The sequence below is a fragment of the Somniosus microcephalus genome, chromosome 28 (genome assembly GCF_052327205.1).
Source record: "Somniosus microcephalus isolate GS21.2 chromosome 28, FLI_Smic_1.0, whole genome shotgun sequence".
Lineage (NCBI taxonomy): Eukaryota > Metazoa > Chordata > Chondrichthyes > Squaliformes > Somniosidae > Somniosus > Somniosus microcephalus.
This window is the reverse complement of record NC_141014.1, coordinates 8,909,996-8,935,676: the sequence shown is the minus strand read 5'-3', so window position 1 is coordinate 8,935,676 and position 25,681 is coordinate 8,909,996. Positions and strand designations below refer to the sequence as shown.

At 43.9% G+C, this 25,681-nt stretch overlaps 1 protein-coding gene across 1 annotated transcript in view; it reads right to left on the bottom strand.

Moving 5' to 3' along the window:
• Positions 1-25,681, bottom strand: part of LOC147098764 (uncharacterized) — a 115,146-nt gene that overhangs the window by 27,865 nt on the left and 61,600 nt on the right. The window contains exons 3-5 of the mRNA XM_085969434.1: positions 20,938-21,056; positions 19,068-19,142; positions 16,831-16,911 (exon numbers count right to left, since the gene is read on the bottom strand). Coding sequence (XP_085825560.1) covers positions 16,831-16,911; positions 19,068-19,142; positions 20,938-21,056 — 275 coding nt within the window. The remainder of the gene's footprint in view (positions 1-16,830; positions 16,912-19,067; positions 19,143-20,937; positions 21,057-25,681) is intronic.

The following is a 25,681-nucleotide window of genomic DNA, read 5'->3' as shown; positions in this document are numbered from 1 at the left end:
GCTCGTAGCCCATATTCCTGCAATCTCGTGAGCACCTGTTCCAGGTTGGCAAGGTGTTCATTGTCATTTTCGCCCGTAACCAGGATGTCGTCCAAATAACACTGGGTCCCCGGGATCCCTTGCAGGACTTGTTCCATTGCCCTCTGCCACATAGCCGGGGCCGATGCTACCCCAAATACCAGTCGATTGTACTGGTAAAGGCCTTTGTGAGTGTTTATCGTGAGGTATTTCCTAGATGCTTCTTCCACCTCCATTTGTAGATACGCTTGAGCCAGGTCAATCTTTGTAAAACGTTTCCCTCCAGATAGTGAGGCGAAAATATCTTCTATCCGCGGAAGCGGATACTGTACTGTGTGCAGGACTGGGTTCACAGTCACCTTGAAGTCCCCACAGATGCGAACCTTCCTTGGCTCCCAGGCGTGCTGCTCAATGCTTTCTTCATTACAGGAACGATGGGTGTGGCCCACTCGCTCCAGTCCACCTTAGACAGCACCCCTGAATGCTCCAGACTCTCCAGTTCAGCTTCCACAGCTGGGCGTATCGCGTATGGCACCGGTCTGGCCTTGAAAGATTTTGGGGTTGCGTTATCCTCAATCTTTATGGTTGCCTTTACTCCTTTTAGAGTCCCAAGTCCTTGTTGGAACACCTCTTCTGCGTCAGATAGAATTTGTGACAGACGTCCAGGTGCGACGTCATCATCTTTTTTATCAGTCACAGTTCGTGCCAGAATGGAATGCCAATCCAATTGTAGTCTTCGGATCCATTCACGTCCCAATAATGGTGCTCCTCCATCTCGTAGTATATACATATATAGTTTCTGTGTTTACTTTCCATTATATTCAACTGGCACCCTTATTCACTAAGGAAGTGGTACTCGGTAAAATAATGGGACTCAAGGCGGATAAATCACCTGGACCGGATGGCTTACATCCTAGGGTCTTGAGGGAAGTGGCGGTAGGGATTGTGGATGCATTGGTAATAATTTTCCAAAACTCCCTGGACTCGGCAAAGGTCCCGGCAGACTGGAAAACTGCTAATGTAACACCCTTATTTAAAAAGGGCAGTAGACAGAAAGCTGGAAACTATAGACCGGTTAGCCTAACATCTGTGGTAGGTAAAATTTTGGAGTCCATTATTAAGGAGACAGTAACAGGACATTTGGATAATCATAATTTAATAGGACAAAGTCAGCATGGTTTTATGAAGGGGAAGTCGTGTTTGACAAATTTGCTGGAGTTCTTTGAGGAAGTAACATATAGGGTAGATAAAGGGGAACCAGTGGACGTAGTGTATTTAGACTTCCAAAAGGCATTTGACAAGGTGCCACACAAAAGATTATTGCTTAAGATAAAAAATCACAGGATTGGGGGTAATATTCTGGCATGGATAGAGGATTGGCTATCTAACAGAAGGCAGAGAGTTGGGATAAATGGTTCATTCTCAGACTGGCAATCAGTAACTAGTGGTGTTCCGCAGGGGTCAGTGCTGGGTCCCCAACTCTTTACAATCTATATTAATGATTTGGAGGAGGGGACCGAGTGTAACATATCAAAGTTTGCAGATGATACTAAGATGGGGGGGAAAGTAGTGAGTGAGGAGGACATAAAAAACCTGCAAGGGGACATAGACAGGCTAAGTAAGTGGGCAGAGATTTGGCAGATGGAATACAATACTGGAAAGTGTGAGGTTATGCACTTTGGCAGGAAAAATCGTAGAGCAAGTTATTATCTTAATGGCAAGAAACTGGAAAGTACTGAAGTACAAAGGGATCTGGGGGTCCTGGTGCACGAAACTCAAAAGGTTAGTATACAGGTGCAGCAAGTGATTAAGAAGGCCAATGGAATGTTGGCTTTCATTGCTAGGGGGATAGAATATAAAAATAGGGAGGTATTGCTTCAGTTGTACAAGGTATTGGTGAGACCGCACCTGGAATACTGCATACAGTTTTGGTGTCCATACTTAAGAAAAGACATACTTGCTCTCGAGTCAGTACAAAGAAGGTTCACTCGGTTAATCCCGGGGATGAGGGGATGGACATATGAGGAGAGGTTGAGTAGATTGGGACTCTACTCATTGGAGTTCAGAAGAATGAGAGGCGATCTTATTGAAACATATAAAATTGTGAAGGGGTTGGATCGGGTGGATGCGGGGAGGATGTTCCTGATGATGGGTGAAACTAGAACTAGGGGGCATAGTCTTAGAATAAGGGGCTGCTCTTTCAAAACTGAGATGAGGAGGAACTACTTCACTCAGAGGGTGGTAGGTCCATGGAATATGTTGCCCCAAAAAGCTGTAGAAGCTACATCATTACATAAATTTAAAACAGAAATAGACTGTTTCCTAGAAGTAAAGGGTTACGGGGAGCGGGCAGGAATTTGGACATGAGTCTAGGTTCGGATCGGTCATGGCCCTGTGGGTAGCGGAGCGGGCCCAGGGGCCGTGTAGCCTGATCCTGCTCCTATTTCGTGTGTCTAATTCTGTTAGATTCAGGAGATGGTTCTGTGATAGTAGGTTGGCGGTTAGGATCAGATCAGCCATGATCTTATTGAATGGCGGAGCAGGCTCGAGGGGCCGATTGGCCTACTCCTGCTCCTATTTCTTATGTTCTTATGTTATTTTTCCTCTGGGGTAGACCTTTTGCCCCGTGTATGTCTTCAATACAATGGACGTGTCCTTTAAGGGTATGTGTGAGAATAGCCGCTCATAGTCTCGTCGATTCATGACAGTTAGGGCTGATCCTGTGTCCAATTCCATCTTCACTGGGGACCCTGCTATCATGAGGGTGACCCAAATGGTTCGGTGATCTTCTTTTGCGATCACGTTGTGTAACTTTAAACAACTTAGTCACCTGCTCCCGGAGTCCTTATCACTCTCTTGATCTTCTGAACTACTGTCTGTCAGTTTCTTTACTTTCCTGTACTGTTCCTTAGTAGTTCTTGTCGTGTTGGTCTTCTTTCCCGACCTGCAGACTCTTGCTATATGTCCCATTTTCCCGCATTGCCTGCATATTTTGTCTTTAAACCAGCAGTCCTTCTGCTCATGGGTTGTTCTGCCGCAGCGATAGCACTTTTCGGCTCCATACACCATTTCATTAGTGCTGTATTCTTGTGGTTTCTGTTGTATTTCCGCAGCTCCCCGTGCTGCTGCTTCGTAGGATACTGCCATGCTGAAAGCCTGTTCTAGCGTCAGGTCCTTTTTTGAAAGTAGTCGTTTCTGGGTTCCTTCACTCTGGAGCCCGCAGACAAGCTTATCCCGTAAGGTGTCTGCCAGTCCTGCTCCGAACTGGCAGTGCTTCGATAACTTGCGTAGTTCCGTAAGATAGTCAGCATTGCTCTCATCTTTGTGCTGGTTTCTTTTATGGAACTTGAATCTTTCTGCTATCGGCAGTAGTGTAGGCCTTAGATGTTCTTGTAAGATATGAACAATCTCCTCAAAACTTTTCTCCATTGGTTTAGCTGGGGTAATTAAATTCCGCAATAGGCCGTACATACTCGCACCCATCAGATTTAATAATACCGACGCCCTCTTTCCATCAGCCACCTCATTTGGCTTGCAGTACACTTCAATTCTTTCCACATATGTGGTCCAGTCTTCTACCTCGTTGTCGAAAGCAGTGATATTGCCACTTTTCGGCATCTTGGGCGATTTAAAATGGCGCCTCCCGCGCTTTTGCTTCTTCCCCAATGGAATAAAATGGCGCCTCCCGCGCTTTTGCTTCTTCCCCAATGGAATAAAATGACGCCGCCCGCGCTTTTGCTTCTTCCCCTTACTGCCACGCTGCTCCTAGCGTTCTACGGGGTAACGGCGGCGACCCGCAGCTTCGGCGCGTCTCGCTTTTCTTCCCCCCCGTTTAGTTTCTCTCCGCTGTGCTGTTGTCGAGCACCGACCGCGCCCTGTGCGCTCCACCCTCTCTCTCTTGTTTTCTTTTCCCGGCGACGCTGCGCGGCCCGATTTGTAGAGCCGCTCGATCGAGCTTGAGCCCGCCGCAGTCCGGAAGGGTCAGCGCGCTACCTGCTACCAGCACGATTCGCTGGAACCACAGTCTCTCCCGCAATTCTCCAAACACCGATGGATTCTTTGGGCGGTTGCCCTCGGTCGACGGCCGTTGCTCAGACTACGAACTTCCAGGACCTTCCTTTCAGGCAAGATCCCCGTGAGATGAAGCCACACTGCAGGTGAGTTCGAACTTACTCGTCGCCACTGTAAAGTCCGCGCCTCAATAATACACGGACTTCGGGAGAGCAGTTTAACAGGTACTTTACTGAACAAGAGGCAGCTTGAAACTGAAACTACAGAAGCCTGCTAGGGCCTTTTATACAGGGGTGGTCACTGCCGGTACTGCAGTCTAAGACCAGTTATTCCCTTAAAGGTACATACACAACACAGATAATAATCTGCCTTCCTGTTTTTGCCACCAAGGTGGATAACCTCACATTCATCCATGTTATATTGCATCTGCCATGCTTTTGCCCAATCACCCAACCTGTCCAAATCATCCTGGAGTTTCTCGGCATCCTCCTCAAAGCACACACGCCCACCCAGCATTGTGTCGTCTGCAAGTTTGGAGATATTACATCTAGTTCCCTTGTCTAGATCAGTAATATATATTGTGAATAGCTGGGGCCCAAGGACCGATCCCTGCGGTACCCCACTAGTCACTGCCTGCCACTTGGAAAAAGACCCATTTATTCCAACTCTTTGCTTTCTGTCTGCCAACCAGTTCTCCATCCAAGTCAATACCTTGCCCCCAATCCCATGTGCCTTAACTTTACACGCTAATCTCTTATGCAGGACCTTATTGAAAGCCTTCTGAAAGTCCAAATACACCACATCCACTGGTTCTCCCTTATCTATTTTACCAGTTACATCGTCAAAAAATTCCAGTAGATTAGTCAAGCACGATTTACCTTTTGTAAATCCATGTTGACTTTCTCCGATCCTGTCACTGTTTTCCAATGCTCTGCTATTACATCTTTTATAATGGACTCTAGCATTTTCCCCACTACCGATGTCAGGCTTACCGGTCTGTAATTCCCCGTTTTCTCTCTACCACCTTTTTTGAATAGTGGGATAACATTAGCTACCCTCCAATCCATGGGTACTGTTCCAGATTCCATCGAATGCTGGAAGATGATCTGCAAAGCATCAACTATTCCTAGGGCCACTTCCTTAAGTACCCTAGGATGTAGATTATCAGGCCCTGGAGATTTATCAGCCTTCAATCCCATCAATTTCCCTAACACCATTTCCCTACAAATACTGATTTCTTTCAGTTCCTCCCTTTCATCAGACCCTATGTTCTCCGACATTTCTGGGAGGTTATTTGTGCCCTCCTTTGTGAAGACAGAACCAAAATATGTATTTAATTGGTCTGTCATTTCTTTGTTCCCCATTATAAATTCCCCTGATTCTGACTGCAAGGGACCTACGCTTGACTTCACCTATCGTTTCCTCTTCACATATCTATAAAAGCTTTTACAGTCAAGCTTTCCCGGTCTCTATTACTCTATATAACACATTCTCAGTCTCTGTTACTCTATATAACACATTCCCAGTCTCTATTACTCTATATAACACATTCCCAGTCTCTATTACTCTATAGAACACATTCCCAGTCTCTATTTCTTTATATAACACATTCCCAGTCTCTGTTACTCTATATAACACATTCCCAGTCTCTATAAATCCAAAACCACATTCCCAGTCTCTGTTACTCCATATAACACATTCCCAGTCTCTGTTACTCTATATAACACATTCCCAGTCTCTATTACTCTATATAACACACTCCCAGTCACTATTACTCTATATAACACACTCCCAGTCTCTGTTACTCTATATAACACACTCCCAGTCTCTGTTACTCTATATAACACATTCCCAGTCTCTATTACTCTATATAACACATTCCCAGTCTCTATTACTCTATATAACACATTCCCAGTCTCTATTACTCTATATAACACATTCCCAGTCTCTATTACTCTATATAACACATTCCCAGTCTCTGTTACTCTATATAACACATTCCCAGTCTCTGTTACTCTATATAACACATTACCAGTCTCTATTACTCTATATAACACATTCCCAGTCTCTATTACTCTATATAACACATTCCCAGTCTCTATTACTCTATATAACACACTCCCAGTCTCTATTACTCTACATAACACATTCCCAGTCTCTGTTACTCTATATAACACATTCCCAGTCTCTTTCACTCTATATAACACATTCCCAGTCTCTATTGCTCTATGGATTGGAGGGTAGCTAATGTAACCCCACTATTCAGAAAAGGTGGCAGAGAGAAAACGGGGAATTATAGACAGTTAAGCCTGACATCGGTAGTGGGGAAAATGCTAGAGTCCATTATAAAAGATATAATAGCAGAGCACTTGGAAAACAGTGACAGGATCGGACAAAGTCAACATGGAATTACAAAAGGTAAATCGTGCTTGGCTAATCTACTGGAATTTTTTGAGGATGTAACTGGTAGAATACATAAGGGAGAACCAGTGGATGTGGTGTATTTGGACTTTCAGAAGGCTTTCGATAAGGTCCCGCATAAGAGATTAACGTGTAAAGTTAAAGCACATGGGATTGGGGGCAAGGTACTGACTTGGATAAAGAACTGGTTGGCAGACAGGAAGCAAAGAGTTGTAATAAGTGGCTCTTTTTCCGAGTGGCAGGCAGTGACTCGTGGGGCACCGCAGGGATCGGTGCTAGGACCCCAGCTATTCACAATGTATATTAATGATCTAGACGAGGGAACTAGATGTAATATCTCCAAGTTTGCAGACGACACAAAGCTGGGTGGGTGTGTGTGCTGTGAGGAGGATGCCGAGAAACTCCAGTATGATTTGGACAGGTTGGGTGATTGGGCAGAAGCATGGCAGATGCAGTATAATGTGGATAAATGTGAGGTTATCCACTTTGGTGGCAAAAACAGGAAGGTAGATTATTAGCTGAACGGCAATAGATTGGGAGAAGGGGAAGTGCAACGAGACCTGGGTGTCCTTGTGCACCAGTCGCTGAATGTAAGCATGTAGGTGCAACAGGCGATTAAGAAGGCAAATGGTATGTTGGCCTTCATAGCAAGTGGATTCGAGTACAGGAGCAAGGATGTCTTGCTGCAGTTGTACAGGGCCTTGGTGAGACCACACCTTGAGTATTGTGTGCAGTTTTGGTAGCCTTATCTGAGGAAGGATGTTCTTGCCATGGAGGGAGTAAACATAGAAGATAGGAGCAGGAGTAGGCCATTTGGCCCCTCGAGCCTGCTCCGCCATTCAATGAGATCATGGCTGATCATCCAAATTCAGTACCCTGTCCCTGCTTTCACCCATATCCCTTGATCCCTTTAGCCTTAAGAAATATATCCAACTCCTTCTTGAATATATTTAATGAATTGGCCTCCACTGCCTTCTGTGGTAGAGAATTCCACAGGTTCACCACTCTCTGGGTGAAGAAATTCCTCCTCATCTCTGTCCTAAATGGCTTACCCCTTATCCTTAGACTGTGACCCCTGGCTCTGGACTCCCCGGCCATCGGGAACATCCTTCCTGCATCCAGTCTGTCTAGTCCTGTTAGAATTTTATAAGTTTCAATGAGATCCCTTCTTATTCTTCTAAACTCCAGCGAGTATAAGCCCAATCGACACAATCTCTCCTCATACGCCATTCCTGCCATCCCAGGTATCAGTCTGGTGAATCTTCGCTGCACTCCCTCCATGGCAAGAACATCCTTCCTCAGATAAGGCGACCAAAACTGCACATAATACTCAAGGTGTGGTCTCACCAAGGTCCTGTACAACTGCAGCAAGACATCCTTGTTCTTGTACTTGAACCCTCTTGCTACGTAGGCCAACATACCATTTGCCTTCTTAACCGCCTGCTGCACCTGCATGCTTACCTTCAGCGACTGGTGCACAAGGACACCCAGGTCTCGTTGCACTTCCCCTTCTCCCAATCTATTGTCGTTCAGATAATAATCTGCCTTCCTGTTTTTGCCACCAAAGTGGATAACCTCGCATTTATCCACATTATACTGCATCTGCCATGCTTCTGCCCAATCAGCCAACCTGTCCAAATCATACTGGAGATTCTCGGCATCCTCACAGCACATACGCCCACCCAGCTTTGTGTCATCTGCAAACTTGGAGATATTACCTCTAGTTCCCTCGTCTAGATCATTTATATATATTGTGAATAGCTGGGGTCCTAGGACCAATCCTTGCGGTACCCCACTAGTCACAGCCTGCCACTCGGAAAAAGAGCCGTTTATTCCAACTCTTTGCTTCCTGTCTGCCAACCAGTTCTTTATCCAAGTCAGTACCTTGCCCCCAGTCCCATGTGCCTTAAATTTACACGCTAATCTCTTATGCGGGACCTTATCGAAAGCCTTCTGAAAGTCCAAATACACCACATCCACTGGTTCTCCCTTATCTATTCTACCAGTTACATCCTCAAAAAATTCCAGTAGATTAGTCAAGCAGGATTTACCTTTTGTGAACCCATGTTGACTTTGTCCGATCCTGTCACTGTTTTCCAAGTGCTCTGCTATTACATCTTTTATAATGGACTTTAGCATTTTCCTCACGACCAATGTCAGGTTTACCGGTCTGTAATTCCCCGTTTTTTCTCTACCACCTTTTTTGAATAGTGGGGTAACATTAGCTACCCTCCAATCCATGGGAACTGTTCCAGAGTCTATAGAATTTTGGAAGATGACCAGCAATGCATCTACTATTTCTAGGGCCACTTCCTTAAGTACCCTAGGATGTAGATTATCAGGCCCTGGGGATTTATCGGCCTTCATTCTCGTCAATTTCCCTAACACCATTTCCCTACAAATACTGATTTCATTCAGTTCCTCCTTCTCATTAGACCCTATGTTCCCCAACATCTCTGGGAGGTTATTTGTGACCTCCTTTGTGAAGACAGAACTAAAGTATGTATTTAATTGGTCTGCCATTTCTTTGTTCCCCATTATAAATTCCCCTGATTCTGACTGCAAGGGACCTACGCTTGACTTCACCAATCTTTTTCTCTTCACATATCTATAAAAGCTTTTACAGTCAATTTTTATGTTCCCTGAAAGCTTACTCTCATACTCTATTTTCCCCCTCTTAGTTAATCCCTTTGTCCTCCTTTGCTGAATTCTAAACTGCTCCCAATCCTCAGGTTTACTGCTTTTTCTGGCCAATTTATATGTCTTCTCCTTGGGTCTTATGCTATCCCTAATTTCCCTTGTTAGCCACGGTTGAGTCACCTTTTTTGTTTTATTTTTATGCCAAACAGGGTTGAACAAATTCTGTAATTCATCCATGCGATCTTTGAATGTTTGCCATTGCCTATCCACTGTCAACCCTTTGAGTAACATTCCCCAATCAATCCTACCCAACTTGCGCCTCATACCATCGTAGTTTCCTTTATTTAAATTCAGGACCCTAGTCTCTGAGTCAAATACTTCACTCTCATCTTAATGAAGAATTCGATCATATTATGATCGCTCCTCCCCAAGGGGCCTCGCACAACAAGATTGCTAATTAATCCTTTCTCATTACATAATACCTAGTCTAAGATGGCCTGATCTCTAGTTGATTCCTCGACATATTGGTCCAGGAAACCAACCCGTATACACTCCAGGAATTCCTCCTCCACAGTATTGTTACTAATTTGGTTAGCCCAATCTATGTGTAGATTAAAGTCACCCATGATAACTGCTGTGCCCTTATTGCACGCGTCTCTCATTTCCCGTTTAATGCCATCCCCAACCTCCGCCTTACTGTTTGGAGGTCTGTATACCACTCCCACTAACGTTTTCTGCCCCTTGGTATTTCTCGGTTATACCCATACAGATTCCACACCATCAGAGCTAATATCCTTCATTTCAATTGTGTTAATCCCCTCTTTAACCAGTAATGCTACCCCACCTCCTTTTCCTTTTTGCCTATCGTTCCTGAATATTGAATACCCCTGGATGTTGAGTTCCCAGACTTGGTCACCCTGGAGCCATGTTTCCGTAACCCCAATCATATCATATCCGTTTACCTCTATTTGCGCAGCTAATTCATCCACCTTATTATGAATGCTCCTTGCATTAAGACACAAGGCCTTCAGGCTTGTTTTTTTAACACTCTTACACCTTTTAGAATTATTATTTACTGTGGCCATGTTTGATTTAAACCCTTGATTTCTCTGACTGCCACATTTGTTTTTCTCCTTCCTGTCTTTTGCTTCTATCCTTGTTTCCCTTTCCTCTGTCTCCCTGCTCGGGTTCCCAACCACTTGCCATTTTAGTTTAAACACTCCCCCAGAGCACTAGCAAACACTCCCCCTAGGTCATCGGTCCCGGTCCTGCCCAGGTGCAAACCGTCCGGTTTGTACTGGTCCCACCTCCCCCAGAACCGGTTCCAATGTCCCAGGAATTTGAATCCCTCCCCCTTGCACCATTCCTCTAGCCATGTATTCATCTGAAATATCCTTCTATTTCTACTCTGACTAGCACGTGGCACTGGTAGCAATCCTGAGATTACTACCTTTGAGGTCCTATTTTTAAATTTACCTCCTAACTCCCTATATTCAGCTTTTAAACCTCATCCCATTTTTTACCTATATCGTTGGTACCTATATGCACCACGACAACTGGCTGTTCACCCTCCCCTTCCAAAATGTTTAGCAGCCGTTCTGAGACATCCTTGACCCTTGCACCAGGGAGGCAACATACCATCCTGAAGTCACGTTTGCGGCCGCAGAAACGCCTATCTATTCCCCTTACAATAGAATCCCCTATTACTATAGCTCTCCCACTCTTTTTCCTCCCGTCCTGTGCAGCAGAGCCACCCCATGTGCCAGGAAGTTGGCTGCTGCTGCCTTCCCCTGATAAGCCATCCTCCCCAACACTATCCAAAGCGGTATATCTGTTTGAGAGTGGGATGGTCACAGGGGACCCCTGCACTACCTGCCTGCACTTACTACTCTGCCTGGTGGTCACCCATTCTCTTCCTGCCTGTGCAGCCTTTACCTGCGGTGTGACCAACTCCCTAAACGTGTTATCCACGACGTCCTCAGCATCGCGAATGCTCCAGTATGTATCCACTTGCAGCTCCAGCGCCACAATGCGGTCTGTCAGTAGCTGCAGCTGGATACACTTCCCGCACACATGGTCGTCAGGGACACAGGAAGTGTCCCTGATTTCCCACATAGCGCAGGAGGAGCATGCCACGGGGCTGAGCTGTCCTGCCATGACTTACCCTTTAATTAATTCAAATTAAATTAAATCAAATCAATCCCACCAATTACACTACAATTAAATGATATACTGAAGGGCCCTGTTTACCAGCAGTCCCCGCTACACCACAGACTCCCTATAAACTATAAACCACAAATTTTAAGTTTGGAAAAAAGGAGAAAGAGAGAAATACTCACCAGCTAAGATTCACCAGACTGATACCTGGGATGGCAGGAATGAAGAATGAGCAGAGATTGGGTCGATTAGGCTTATATTCGCTGGAGTTTAGAAGAATGAGAGGGGATCTCATTGAAACTTGTAAAATTCTAACAGGACTAGACAGACTAGATGCAGGAAGGATGTTCCCGATAGCGGGGGAGTCCAGAACCAGGGGTCACAGTCTAAAGGGGTAAGCCATTTAGGACAGAGATGAGGAGGAATTTCTTCACCCAGAGAGTGGTGAACCTGTAGAATTCTCTACCACAAAAGGCAGTTGAGGCCAATTCATTAAATATATTCAAGAAAGAGTTAGATATATTTCTTAAGGCTAAAGGGATCAAGGGATATGGGAAGAAAGCAGGGACAGGGTACTGAATTTGGATGATCAGCCATGATCTCATTAAATGGCGGAGCAGGCTCGAGGGGCCGAATGGCCTACTCCTGCTCCTATCTTCTATATATCTATAACACATTCACAGTCTCTATTACTCTATATAACACATTCCCAGTCTCTATTACTCTATATAACACATTCCCAGTCTCTATTACTCTATATAACACATTCCCAGTCTCTATTACTCCATATAATACAGTCTCAGTCTCTATTACTCTATATAATACACTCTCAGTCTCTATTACTCTATATAATACACTCTCAGTCTCTATTACTCTAAAAAGCAGGTTCTCAGTCTCTGTTACTCGATATAACACATTCCCAGTCTCTGTTACTCTATATCACACATTCCCAGTCTCTATTACTCTATATAGCACATTCCCAGTCTCTATTACTCTATATAACACATTCCCAGTCTCTATTACTCTATATAGCACATTCCCAGTCTCTATTACTCTATATAACACATTCCCAGTCTCTATTACTCTATATAACACATTCCCAGTCTCTATTATCTATGTAATACAGTCTCAGTCTCTATTACTCTATATAACACATTCCCAGTCTCTATTACTCTATATAACACACTCCCAGTCTCTATTACTCTATATAACACATTCCCAGTCTCTATTTACTCTATACAACACATTCCCAGTCTCTATTTACTCTATATGACACATTCCCAGTCTCTATTGCTCTATATGACACATTCCCAGTCTCTATTTACTCTATACAACACATTCCCAGTCTCTATTTAATCTATATGACACATTCCCAGTCTCTATTGCTCTATATGACACACTCCCAGTCTCTATTATTACTCTATATAACACATTCCCAGTCTCTATTTACTCTATATGACACACTCCCAGTCTCTATTTAATCTATATGACACACTCCCAGTCTCTATTTACTCTATATGACACATTCCCAGTCTCTATTTACTCTATATGACACATTCCCAGTCTCTATTACTCTATATGACACACTCCCAGTCTCTATTTACTCTATATAACACATTCCCAGTCTCTATTTACTCTATATGACACACTCCCAGTCTCTATTTAATCTATATGGCACATTCCCAGTCTCTATTTACTCTATATGACACATTCCCAGTCTCTATTTAATCTATATGACACATTCCCAGTCTCTATTTACTCTATATGACACATTCCCAGTCTCTATTGCTCTATATGACACACTCCCAGTCTCTATTTACTCTATACAACACATTCCCAGTCTCTATTTACTCTATATGACACACTCCCAGTCTCTATTATTACTCTATATGACACACTCCCAGTCTCTATTGCTCTATATGACACACTCCCAGTCTCTATTTACTCTATATAACACATTCCCAGTCTCTATTTAATCTATATGACACATTCCCAGTCTCTATTTAATCTATATGACACACTCCCAGTCTCTATTTACTCTATATAACACACTCCCAGTCTCTATTGACTCTATATAACACATTCCCAGTCTCTATTTACTCTATATGACACATTCCCAGTCTCTATTTAATCTATATGACACACTCCCAGTCTCTATTTACTCTATATAACACATTCCCAGTCTCTATTTACTCTATATAACACATTCCCAGTCTCTATTTAATCTATATGACACATTCCCAGTCTCTATTTAATCTATATGACACACTCCCAGTCTCTATTTACTCTATACAACACACTCCCAGTCTCTATTGCTCTATATAACACACTCCCAGTCTCTATTTACTCTATATAACACATTCCCAGTCTCTATTTACTCTATATAACACATTCCCAGTCTCTATTGCTCTATATGACACACTCCCAGTCTCTATTTACTCTATATAACACATTCCCAGTCTCTATTTACTCTATATAACACATTCCCAGTCTCTATTGCTCTATATAACACATTCCCAGTCTCTATTTAATCTATATGACACATTCCCAGTCTCTATTTAATCTATATGACACATTCCCAGTCTCTATTTACTCTATATAACACACTCCCAGTCTCTATTTACTCTATATGACACACTCCCAGTCTCTATTTACTCTATATGACACATTCCCAGTCTCTATTTACTCTATATAACACATTCCCAGTCTCTATTTACTCTATATAACACACTCCCAGTCTCTATTTACTCTATATAACACATTCCCAGTCTCTATTTACTCTATATGACACACTCCCAGTCTCTATTTAATCTATATGACACACTCCCAGTCTCTATTTACTCTATATAACACACTCCCAGTCTCTATTTACTCTATATAACACATTCCCAGTCTCTATTTACTCTATATAACACATTCCCAGTCTCTATTTACTCTATATGACACATTCCCAGTCTCTATTTAATCTATATAACACACTCCCAGTCTCTATTTACTCTATATGACACACTCCCAGTCTCTATTTACTCTATATAACACATTCCCAGTCTCTATTTACTCTATATGACACACTCCCAGTCTCTATTTACTCTATATGACACACTCCCAGTCTCTATTTACTCTATATAACACATTCCCAGTCTCTATTTAATCTATATGACACACTCCCAGTCTCTATTTAATCTATATAACACACTCCCAGTCTCTATTTACTCTATATGACACACTCCCAGTCTCTATTTACTCTATATAACACATTCCCAGTCTCTATTTACTCTATATGACACACTCCCAGTCTCTATTTACTCTATATGACACACTCCCAGTCTCTATTTACTCTATATAACACATTCCCAGTCTCTATTTACTCTATATAACACATTCCCAGTCTCTATTTAATCTATATGACACACTCCCAGTCTCTATTTACTCTATATGACACATTCCCAGTCTCTATTTACTCTATATGACACATTCCCAGTCTCTATTGCTCTATATGACACACTCCCAGTCTCTATTTACTCTATACAACACATTCCCAGTCTCTATTTACTCTATATGACACATTCCCAGTCTCTATTATTACTCTATATGACACATTCCCAGTCTCTATTGCTCTATATGACACATTCCCAGTCTCTATTTACTCTATATGACACATTCCCAGTCTCTATTGCTCTATATGACACACTCCCAGTCTCTATTTACTCTATATGACACACTCCCAGTCTCTATTTAATCTATATGACACACTCCCAGTCTCTATTTACTCTATATAACACACTCCCAGTCTCTATTTACTCTATATAACACATTCCCAGTCTCTATTTACTCTATATAACACATTCCCAGTCTCTATTTACTCTATATGACACATTCCCAGTCTCTATTTAATCTATATAACACACTCCCAGTCTCTATTTACTCTATATGACACACTCCCAGTCTCTATTTACTCTATATAACACATTCCCAGTCTCTATTTACTCTATATGACACACTCCCAGTCTCTATTTACTCTATATGACACACTCCCAGTCTCTATTTACTCTATATAACACATTCCCAGTCTCTATTTAATCTATATGACACACTCCCAGTCTCTATTTAATCTATATAACACACTCCCAGTCTCTATTTACTCTATATGACACACTCCCAGTCTCTATTTACTCTATATAACACATTCCCAGTCTCTATTTACTCTATATGACACACTCCCAGTCTCTATTTACTCTATATGACACACTCCCAGTCTCTATTTACTCTATATAACACATTCCCAGTCTCTATTTACTCTATATAACACATTCCCAGTCTCTATTTAATCTATATGACACACTCCCAGTCTCTATTTACTCTATATGACACATTCCCAGTCTCTATTTACTCTATATGACACATTCCCAGTCTCTATTGCTCTATATGACACACTCCCAGTCTCTATTTACTCTATACAACACATTCCCAGTCTCTATTTACTCTATATGACACATTCCCAGTCTCTATTATTACTCTATATGACACATTCCCAGTCTCTATTGCTCTATATGACACATTCCCAGTCTCTATTTACTCTATATGACACATTCCCAGTCTCTATTGCTCTATATGACACACTCCCAGTCTCTATTTACTCTATATAACACACTCCCAGTCTCTATTACTCTATATAACACATTCCCAGTCTCTATTTACTCTATATGACAGACTCCCAGTCTCTATTATTACTCTATATGACACATTCCCAGTCTCTATTGCTCTATATAACACATTCCCAGTCTCTATTATCTATGTAATACATTCCCAGTCTCTATTGCTCTATATGACACACTCCCAGTCTCTATTTACTCTATATGACACATTCCCAGTCTCTATTGCTCTATATGACACACTCCCAGTCTCTATTTACTCTATACAACACATTCCCAGTCTCTATTTAATCTATATGACACATTCCCAGTCTCTATTGCTCTATATGACACACTCCCAGTCTCTATTTACTCTATACAACACATTCCCAGTCTCTATTATTACTCTATATAACACACTCCCAGTCTCTATTGCTCTATATAACACATTCCCAGTCTCTATTACTCTATATAACACACTCCCAGTCTCTATTGCTCTATATGACACATTCCCAGTCTCTATTACTCTATATAACACATTCCCAGTCTCTATTACTCTATATAACACATTCCCAGTCTCTATTATTACTCTATATAACACACTCCCAGTCTCTATTACTCTATATAACACACTCCCAGTCTCTATTACTCTATATAACACACTCCCAGTCTCTATTACTCTATATGACACATTCCCAGTCTCTATTACTCTATATAACACACTCCCAGTCTCTATTTACTCTATACAACACATTCCCAGTCTCTATTTAATCTATATGACACATTCCCAGTCTCTATTGCTCTATATGACACACTCCCAGTCTCTATTGCTCTATATAACACACCCCCAGTCTCTATTACTCTCTATACACAGCATGGCAGCCTTGACGCAGGTACTGACACAGAGACTGAGCCTCTGTAAGCTGCTGTCTCTGTTGAACGGTGCACTCACCATGTATGCATGATCACTGTCTGCTGGCTCTGCAGTCCGTTCTCCTGCTGTAACTTGCTGAGATTCGGAGGTCACCGGCATCTAGAAAACAAGGAGCCCTGCTGTAAAGGACTTATCCGACCGACGCATCCATGTGCTGATTCTTTTAACATAGCACCATAGCCGTGGCTGAGTAGAACAAATAACCCATAATAGAATAGGCAGATAGTAAGCAAATAGTTGGAATAAATGGGTCGTTTTCCGAGTGGCAGGCAGTGACTAGTGGGGTACCGCAGGGATCGGTCCTAGGACCCCAGCTGTTCACAATATATATTAATGATCTGGACGAGGGAATTGGATGTAATATCTCCAAATTTGCAGACGACACAAAGCTGGGTGGGAGGGTAAGCTGTGAGGAGGATGTTGTGAAACTCCAGTACGATTTGGACAGGTTGGTTGATTGGGCAGAAACATGGCAAATGCACTATAATGTGGATAAATGTGAGGTTATCCACTTTGGTGGCAAAAACAGGAAGGCAGATTATTATTTGAATGGCAATAGATTGGGAGAAGGGGAAGTGCAACGAGACCTGGGTGTTCTTGTGCACCAGTCGCTGAAGGTAAGCATGCAGGTGCAGCAGGCGGTTAGGAAGGCAAATGGTATGTTGGCCTTCGTAGCGAGAGGGTTTGAGTACAGGAACAAAGATGTCTTGCTGCAGTTGTACAGGGCCTTGGTGAGACCGCACCTTGAGTATTGTGTGCAGTTTTGGTCGCCTTACCTGAGGAAGGATGTTCTTGCCATGGAAGGAGTGCAGCGAAGATTCACCAGGCTGATACCTGGGGTGGCAGGAATGACGTATGAGGAGAGATTGTGTCGATTGGGCTTATACTCACTGGAGTTTAGAAGATTGAGAGGGGATCTCATCGAAACCTATAAAATTCTGTCAGGCCTGGACAGACTAGATGCAGGAAGGATGTTCCCGATGGCCGGGGAGTCCAGAACTAGGGGTCATAATCTAAGGATAAGGGGTAAGCCATTTAGGACTGAGATGAGGAGGAATTTCTTCACCCAGAGAGTGGTGAACCTGTGGAATTCTTTGCCACAGAGGGCGGTGGAGGCCAGTTCATTAAATATATTTAGGAAGGAGTTGGATATATTTCTTAAGGCTAAAGGGATCAAGGGATATGGGGAGAAGGCAGGGACAGGGTACTGAATTTGGACGATCAGCCATGATCTCATTGAAAGGCGGAGCAGGCTCGAGGGGCCGAACAGCCAACTCCTGCTCCTATCTTCTATGTTTCTATGTTTCTATAATAAACATGGAGCAGGTCAGCACTCGTCATTCATTTAGCAACTGACCCACTGTAGAGAGGCTGCAAGTGGTGAATGGCAAAACTCCCCTTACAATCTCTGACACCTCTCCTCGGTAGGTTGATCACAAACTGTAACACATCACTCGGGTGTGTTTATTAACAGATATGCAGCATGTCTGGAGCTAATCGGACACACATATTGAGCAGGTCTCTTCCATTTAGTGTTGGATTTGAATGCGGGGGAAATGTTTTGCTGTCTTTGTGTTCGCTTAATTCTGATTGAGCATAAAACCAGATATGAGAAAAAGTAAACAGGGATCGAACATGACTGATTTTTTTGATTGTTTCCGTTCATTTTAGGAACCAGTTGGAGAGTTTACCCTTCTGTGTTCTCTATGGATATGTCCTGCTGAGTGTCCACGCCATCTATATTTGCCCAGTTCAATGTACATCCACTTGAGCACGTAAGCCAGGCTGACACTCCCAGTGCAGTGCTGAGGGAGTGCTGCACTGTCGGAGGTGCCGTCTTTCGGATGAGACGTTAAACCGAGACCCCGTCTGCTCTCTCAGGTGGACGTAAACGATCCCGTGGCCACTATTTCGAAGTAGGACAGGGAAGCTTTCCTCGGCGTCCTGCCCAATATTTATCCCTCAACCAACATCACTAAAAACAGATTATATGGTCATTTGTCTCATTTGCTGTTTGTGGGAGCTTGCTGTGCGCACTCCAAAAAACTACTTCATTGGCTGTAAAGCACTTTGGGACATCCTGAGGTTATGAAAGGCGCTATAGAAATGCAAGTCTTTCTGCCTATAATATCGATTGTGTGTACATTCATTGCACTGTCCGTGAGCTGGTGTATCAGTGGCACTCTAGACTCCAGGCCTGGTAAGATGGGGACCTCTGGTACAAGTGATACTCTGGTATCATGCTTTGTACGTACCTGGTCAGCAGCAGAAAACTGCCGAATGTCCGGAGGGGAAGGTTTCATCTGATGAGATTTACACCGGGAACAGACCTGAAATAGAAAGAATGTGAAGAGATATGTGTTTGGGCCTGTGCCTTAAACACCTAGGACAAGCGAAAAGGACCACAAGGTTTGGCCATTCAACCCGTCCGCCCTGTGTGTCAGTTTGTTAGTTATTTCCGGCCATCCCTCCATATCTCTCACTAACATTAATTCTTTTCAAACCTCAATGGATTGTGAATCTATGATCTAAGGGGCAGTGAATTCCACATTTTCAGACCCTGGTAGCTTCCTTGTGCCACAGCAAGTTCAATATTTTCATCCTGCTTTCAAGGCCCTCCATCATCTCATCCAACCCTACCTTGGGAATCTCCTCCAGCCTCACACACAAAATCTAACCTCTGCTTCTCTAACACTGGGATAATCCCTGTCTCCCAGTCCCTCTACCACTGGGATAATCCCTGTCTCCCAGTCCCTCTACCACTGGGATAATCCCTGTCTCCCAGCCCCTCTAACACTGGGATAATCCCTGTCTCCCAGTCCCTCTACCACTGGGATTATCCCTGTCTCCCAGGCCCTCTAACACTGGGATAATCCTCATTCCCAGTCCCTCTAACACAGTGATAATCCCTGTCTCCCAGGCCCTCTAACACTGGGATAATCCTCATTCCCAGTCCCTCTAACACAGTGATAATCCCTGTCTCCCAGTCCCTCTAACACTGGGATAATCCTCATTCCCAGTCCCTCTAACACTGGGATAATCCCTGTCTATCTAACACTGGGATAATCCCTGTCTCCCAGTCCCTCTAACACTGGGATAATCCCCGTCTCCCAATCCCTCTACCACTGCGATAATCCTCATTCCCAATCCCTCTAACACTGCGATAATCTCTGTCTCCCGGTCCCTCTACCTCTGGGATAATCCTCATTCCAATCCCTCTAACACAGGGATAATCCTCATTCCCAGTCTCTCTAACACTGGGCTAATCCCTGTTTCCCAGTCTCTCTAACACTGGGCTAATCCCTGTTTCCCAGCCTCTCTAACACTGGACTAATCCCTGTCTCCCTGTCTCTCTAACCCTGGGATAATCCCTGTCTCCCAGTACCTCTACCACTGGGATAATCCTCATTTCCAGTCCCTCTAACAGTGGGATAATCCCTGTCTCCCAGTCCCTCTAACAGTGGGATAATCCCTGTCTCCCAGTCTCTCTAACACTGGGAAAATCTCTGTCTCCCAGTCCCTCTACCACTGGGATAATTCTCATTCCCAGTCCCTCTACCACTGGGATAATCCTCATTCCCAGTCCCTCTAACACTGGACTAATCCCTGTTTCCCAGTCTCTCTAACACTGGGCTAATCCCTGTTTCCCAGTCTCCCTAACACTGGACTAATCCCTGTTTCCCAGTCTCTCTAACACTGGGATAATCCCTGTTTCCCAGTCTCTCTAACACTGGATTAATCCCTGTCTCCCAGTCTCTCTACTGGGCTAATCCCTGTTTCCCAGTCTCTCTAACACTGGGCTAATCCCTGTTTCCCAGTCTCTCTAACACTGGGCTAATCCCTGTTTCCCAGTCTCCCTAACACTGGACTAATCCCTGTTTCCCAGTCTCTCTAACACTGGGATAATCCCTGTTTCCCAGTCTCTCTAACACTGGATTAATCCCTGTCTCCCAGTCTCTCTACTGGGCTAATCCCTGTTTCCCAGTCTCTCTAACACTGGGCTAATCCCTGTTTCCCAGTCTCTCTAACACTGGGCTAATCCCTGTTTCCCAGTCTCTCTAACTCTGGGCTGATCCCTGTTCCCCAGGCTCAGGCAGTGATTGGCTACTGCAGCTTTTGACTGACCTTTCTTTTGATGAGGACTACGAATGTTGCAGACACACCGTACAGTACCAGCACCGTGCACACGCCCACCAAAACAGATTGGAGTGCGAAAGAAGGCGGAGGCTCCACGTAACCTGTGCCTGGAGTGGAAAAACACACACCTGTCACACTCGCTGGGTGGGGAGGTTTCACAGAGAGCCAAATGGTTTTTGCTGTGAGAGTCTGGTCAATGGTTCAGTGCACCACACTTTAGGAAGGATGTTAAGGCCTTGGAGAATGGCAGAGGAGATTTACTGGAATGCTACCAGGGATGAGGGAGGGACTTCAGTTTTGTGGGGAGACTGGAGAAGATAAGGTTGTTCTCCTTTGAGCAGAGAAGATTAAGGGGAGATTTAATAGAGGTCTTCAAAACCATGAAGGGCTTTGATAGAGTAAATAAGGAGAAACTGTTTCCAGTGGCAGGAGGGTCGGTAACCAGAGGACACAGAGTTAAGGTCATTGGCAAAAGAACCAGAGGGGAGGTGAGGGGAATTGTTTTACGCAGCGAGTTGTTGTGATCTGGAATGCGCTGCCTGAAAGGGCTTGGAAGCACATTCAATAGTAACTTTCAAAAGGGAATTCGATAAATACTTGAAGGGGAAAAATTTGCAGGGATATGGGGGAAAGAGCAGGGGGGGAGTGGGACTAATTGGTCGCTCTTTCAGAGAGCAGGCACAGGCACGATGGGCCGAATGTCTCCTTCTGTACTGTATGATTCTATGATTCTTTGTGCTGACTGGCGAGATATTCCATAGAGCAGGAGTGGCAGTGAGATTCTCCCCATCAACTGCTGTAAATACACCTCCTGTTAGAAACATAAAAACATAGAAGATAGGAGCAGGAGTAGGCCATTCGGCCCCTCGAGCCTGCTCCGCCATTCAATGAGATCATGGCTGATCATCCAAATTCAGTACCCTGTCCCTGCTTTCTCCCCATATCCCTTGATCCCTTTAGCCTTAAGAAATATATCCAACTCTTTCTTGAATATATTTAATGAACTGGCCTCCACCACCCTCTGTGGCAGAGAATTCCACAGGTTCACCACTCTCTGGGTGAAGAAATTCCTCCTCATTTCAGTCCTAAATGGCTTACCCCTTATCCTTAGACTATGACCCCTGGTTCTGGACTCCCCGGCCATCGGGAACATCCTTCCTGCATCTAGTCTGTCGAGGCCTGACAGAATTTTATAGGTTTCGATGAGATCCCCTCTCAATCTTCTAAACTCCAGTGAGTATTAGCCCAATCAACACAATCTCTCCTCATACGTCATTCCTGCCATCCCAGGTATCAGCCTGGTGAATCTTCGCTGCACTCCTTCCATGGCAAGAACGTCCTTCCTCAGGTAAGGCGACCAAAGCTGCACACAATACTCAAGGTGTGGTCTCATCAAGGCCCTGTACAACTGTAGCAAGACATCCTTGTTCCTGTACTCGAACCCTATTGCTACGAAGGCCAACATACCATTTACCTTCTTAACGGCCTGCTGCACCTGCATGCTTACCTTCAGCGACTGGTGCACAAGAACACCCAGGTCTCTTTGCACTTCCCCTTCTCCCAATCTATTGCCATTCAAATAATAATCTGCCTTCCTGTTTTTGCCACCAAAGTGGATAACCTCACATTTATCCACATTATAGTGCATTTGCCATGTTTCTGCCCAATCACCCAACCTGTCCAAATCGTTCTGGAGTTTCACGACATCCTCCTCACAGCTTACCCTCCCACCCAGCTTTGTGTCGTCTGCAAATTTGGAGATATTACATCCAATTCCCTCGTCCAGATCATTAATATATATTGTGAACAGCTGGGGTCCTAGGACCGATTCTTGCAGTACCCCACTAGTCACTGCCTGCCACTCGGAAAACGACCCGTTTATTCCAACTCTTTGCTTTCTGTCCGCCAACCAGTTCTCTATCCTAGTCAATACCTTGCCCCCAATCCCGTGTGCCTTAATTTTGCACGCTAATCTCTTATGTAGGACCTTATCAAAAGTCTTCTGAAAGTCCAAATACACCACATCCACTGGTTCTCCCTTATCTATTTTACCAGTTACATCCTCAAAAAATTCCAGTAGATTAGTCAAGCATGATTTACCTTTTGTAAATCCATGTTGACTTTGTCCGATCCTGTCACTGCTTTCCAAGTGCTCTGCTATTACATCTTTTATAATGGACTCTAGCATTTTCCCCACTACCGATGTCAGGCTTACCGGTCTATAATTCCCCGCTTTTTCTCTACCACCTTTTTTGAATAGTGGGGTAACATTAGCTACCCTCCAATCCATGGGTACTGTTCCAGAGTCTATCGAGTTCTGGAAGATGACCAGTAATGCATCTACTATTTCTAGGGCCACTTCCTTAAGTACCCTAGGATGTAGATTATCAGGCCCTGGGGATTTATCGGCCTTCAGTCACATCAATTTTCCTAACACCATTTCCCTACAAATACTGATTTCTTTCAGTTCCACCCTTTCATCAGACCCTATGTTCCCCGGCATCTCTGGGAGATTATTTGTGTCCTCCTTTGTGAAGACAGAACCAAAGTATGTATTTAGTTGGTCTGCCATTTCTTTGTTTCCCATTATAAATTCCCCTGATTCTGACTGCAAGGGACCTACGCTTGACTTCACCAATCTTTTTCTCTTCACATATCTATAAAAGCTTTTACAGTCAGTTTTTATGTTCCCTGCTAGCATACTCTCATATTCTATTTTTGTTTTCTTAATTAATCCCTTTGTCCTCCTTTGTTGAATCCTAAACTGCTCCCAATCCTCAGGATTATTGCTTTTCCTGGCCAATTTATATGTCCTCTCCTTGGATCTTATGCTATCCCTAATTTCCCTTGTTAGCCACGGTTGAGTCACCTTTTTTGTTTTATTTTTATGCCAAACTGGGATGAACAAATTCTGTAGCTCATCCATTCGGTCTTTGAATGTTTGCCATTGCCTATCCACCATCAACCCTTTGAGTGCCATTCCCCAATCAATCCTACCCAACTCGCTCCTCAGACCATCGTAGTTTCCTTTATTTAAATTCAGGACCCTAGTCTCTGAGTCAACTACTTCATTCTCCATCTTAATGAAGAATTCGATCATATTATGATCGCTCCGACCCAAGGGGCCTCGTACAACAAGATTGCTAATTAATCCTTTCTCGTTACATAATACCCAGTCTAAGATGACCTGATCTCTGGTTGGTTCCGCGACATATTGGTCCAGGAAACCATCCCGTAAACACTCCAGGAATTCCTCCTCCACAGTATTGTTACTAATTTGGCTAGCCCAATCTATATGTAGATTAAAGTCACCCATGATGACTGCTGTGCCCTTATTGCACGCTTCTTTAATTTCCCTTTTAATGCCATCCCCAACCTCCGCCTTACTGTTTGGAGGTCTATAAACCACTCCCACTAACATTTTTTTCCCCATACAGATTCCACATCATCAGAGCTAATATCCTTCATTACAATTGTATTAATCCCTTCTTTAACCAGTAATGCTACCCCACCTGCCTTTCCTTTTTGCCTATCTTTCCTGAATATCGAATACCCCTGGATGTTGAGTTCCCAGTCTTGGCCATCCTTGAGCCACGTTTCCGTAATCACAACCAAATCATATATGTTTACCTCTATTTGCGCAGCCAATTCGTCCACCTTATTACAAATGCTCCTCGCATTAAGACACAAAGCCTTCAGGCTTGTTTTTTTAACGCTCTTAGACCTATTAGAATTATTATTTACTGTGGCCACGTTTGATTTAAACTGTTGATTTCTCTGACTGCTACTTGTGTTTTTCTCCTTCCTATCTTTTGCTTTTATCCCTGTTTCCCTTTCCTCTGTCTCCCTGCTCAGGTTCCCAACCCCCTGCCATTTTAGTTTAAACCCCCCCGAACAGTGCTAGCAAACCTCCCCGCAAGGATATTTGTCCCGTTCTGGTTCAGGTGCAACCCGTCCGACTTGTACAAGTCCCACCTTCCCCAGAAGCAGGTCCAGTGATCCAGGAAACTAAGCCAGCCCCAGCCCCACCCCACCCCCCACCTTCCATACTGGGAGGCCGCAGCCTGCAACAAACACTCTCCAACATCCCTCACTGCTTAGTGATGGGATGGAGCCCCGGAGCATTCGGCCGATGGCAATTGTAGCCTCTATGGCTGCCCAGGATGGTCAATGAACTCAGTACAGCATAGGGATTCAACCCAGAGCCTTCTAGTCATAGGGACCTAGGAACAGGAGGAGGCCATTCAGCCTCTCGAGCCTGTTCCACCATTCAATGAGATCATGTGCGATCTGTGACTTAACTCCATATACCCACCTTTGGCACATATCCCTTAATACCTTTGGTTAACAAAAATCTATCAATCTCGGATTTAAAATTAACAATTGACCCCTAGCATCGATTGTCGTTTACAGAAGAGAGTTCCAAACTTCTACCACCCTTTGTGTGTAGAAGTGTTTCCTAATTTCACTCCTGAAAGGTCTGGCTCTAATTTTTAGACTATGCCCCCCTAGTCCTAGACTTCCCAACCAGCGGAAATAGTTTCTCCCTATCTACCCTATCTGTTCCCCTTAATATCCTGAAAACTTCGATCAATCACCCCAGAATCTTCTAAATTCTGGGGAATACAACCCTAGTTTGTGTAATCTCTCCTCGTAATTTAACCCTTGAAGTCCGGGTATCATTCTGGTAAACCTACGCTGCACTCCCTCCAAGGCCAATATATCCTTCCTA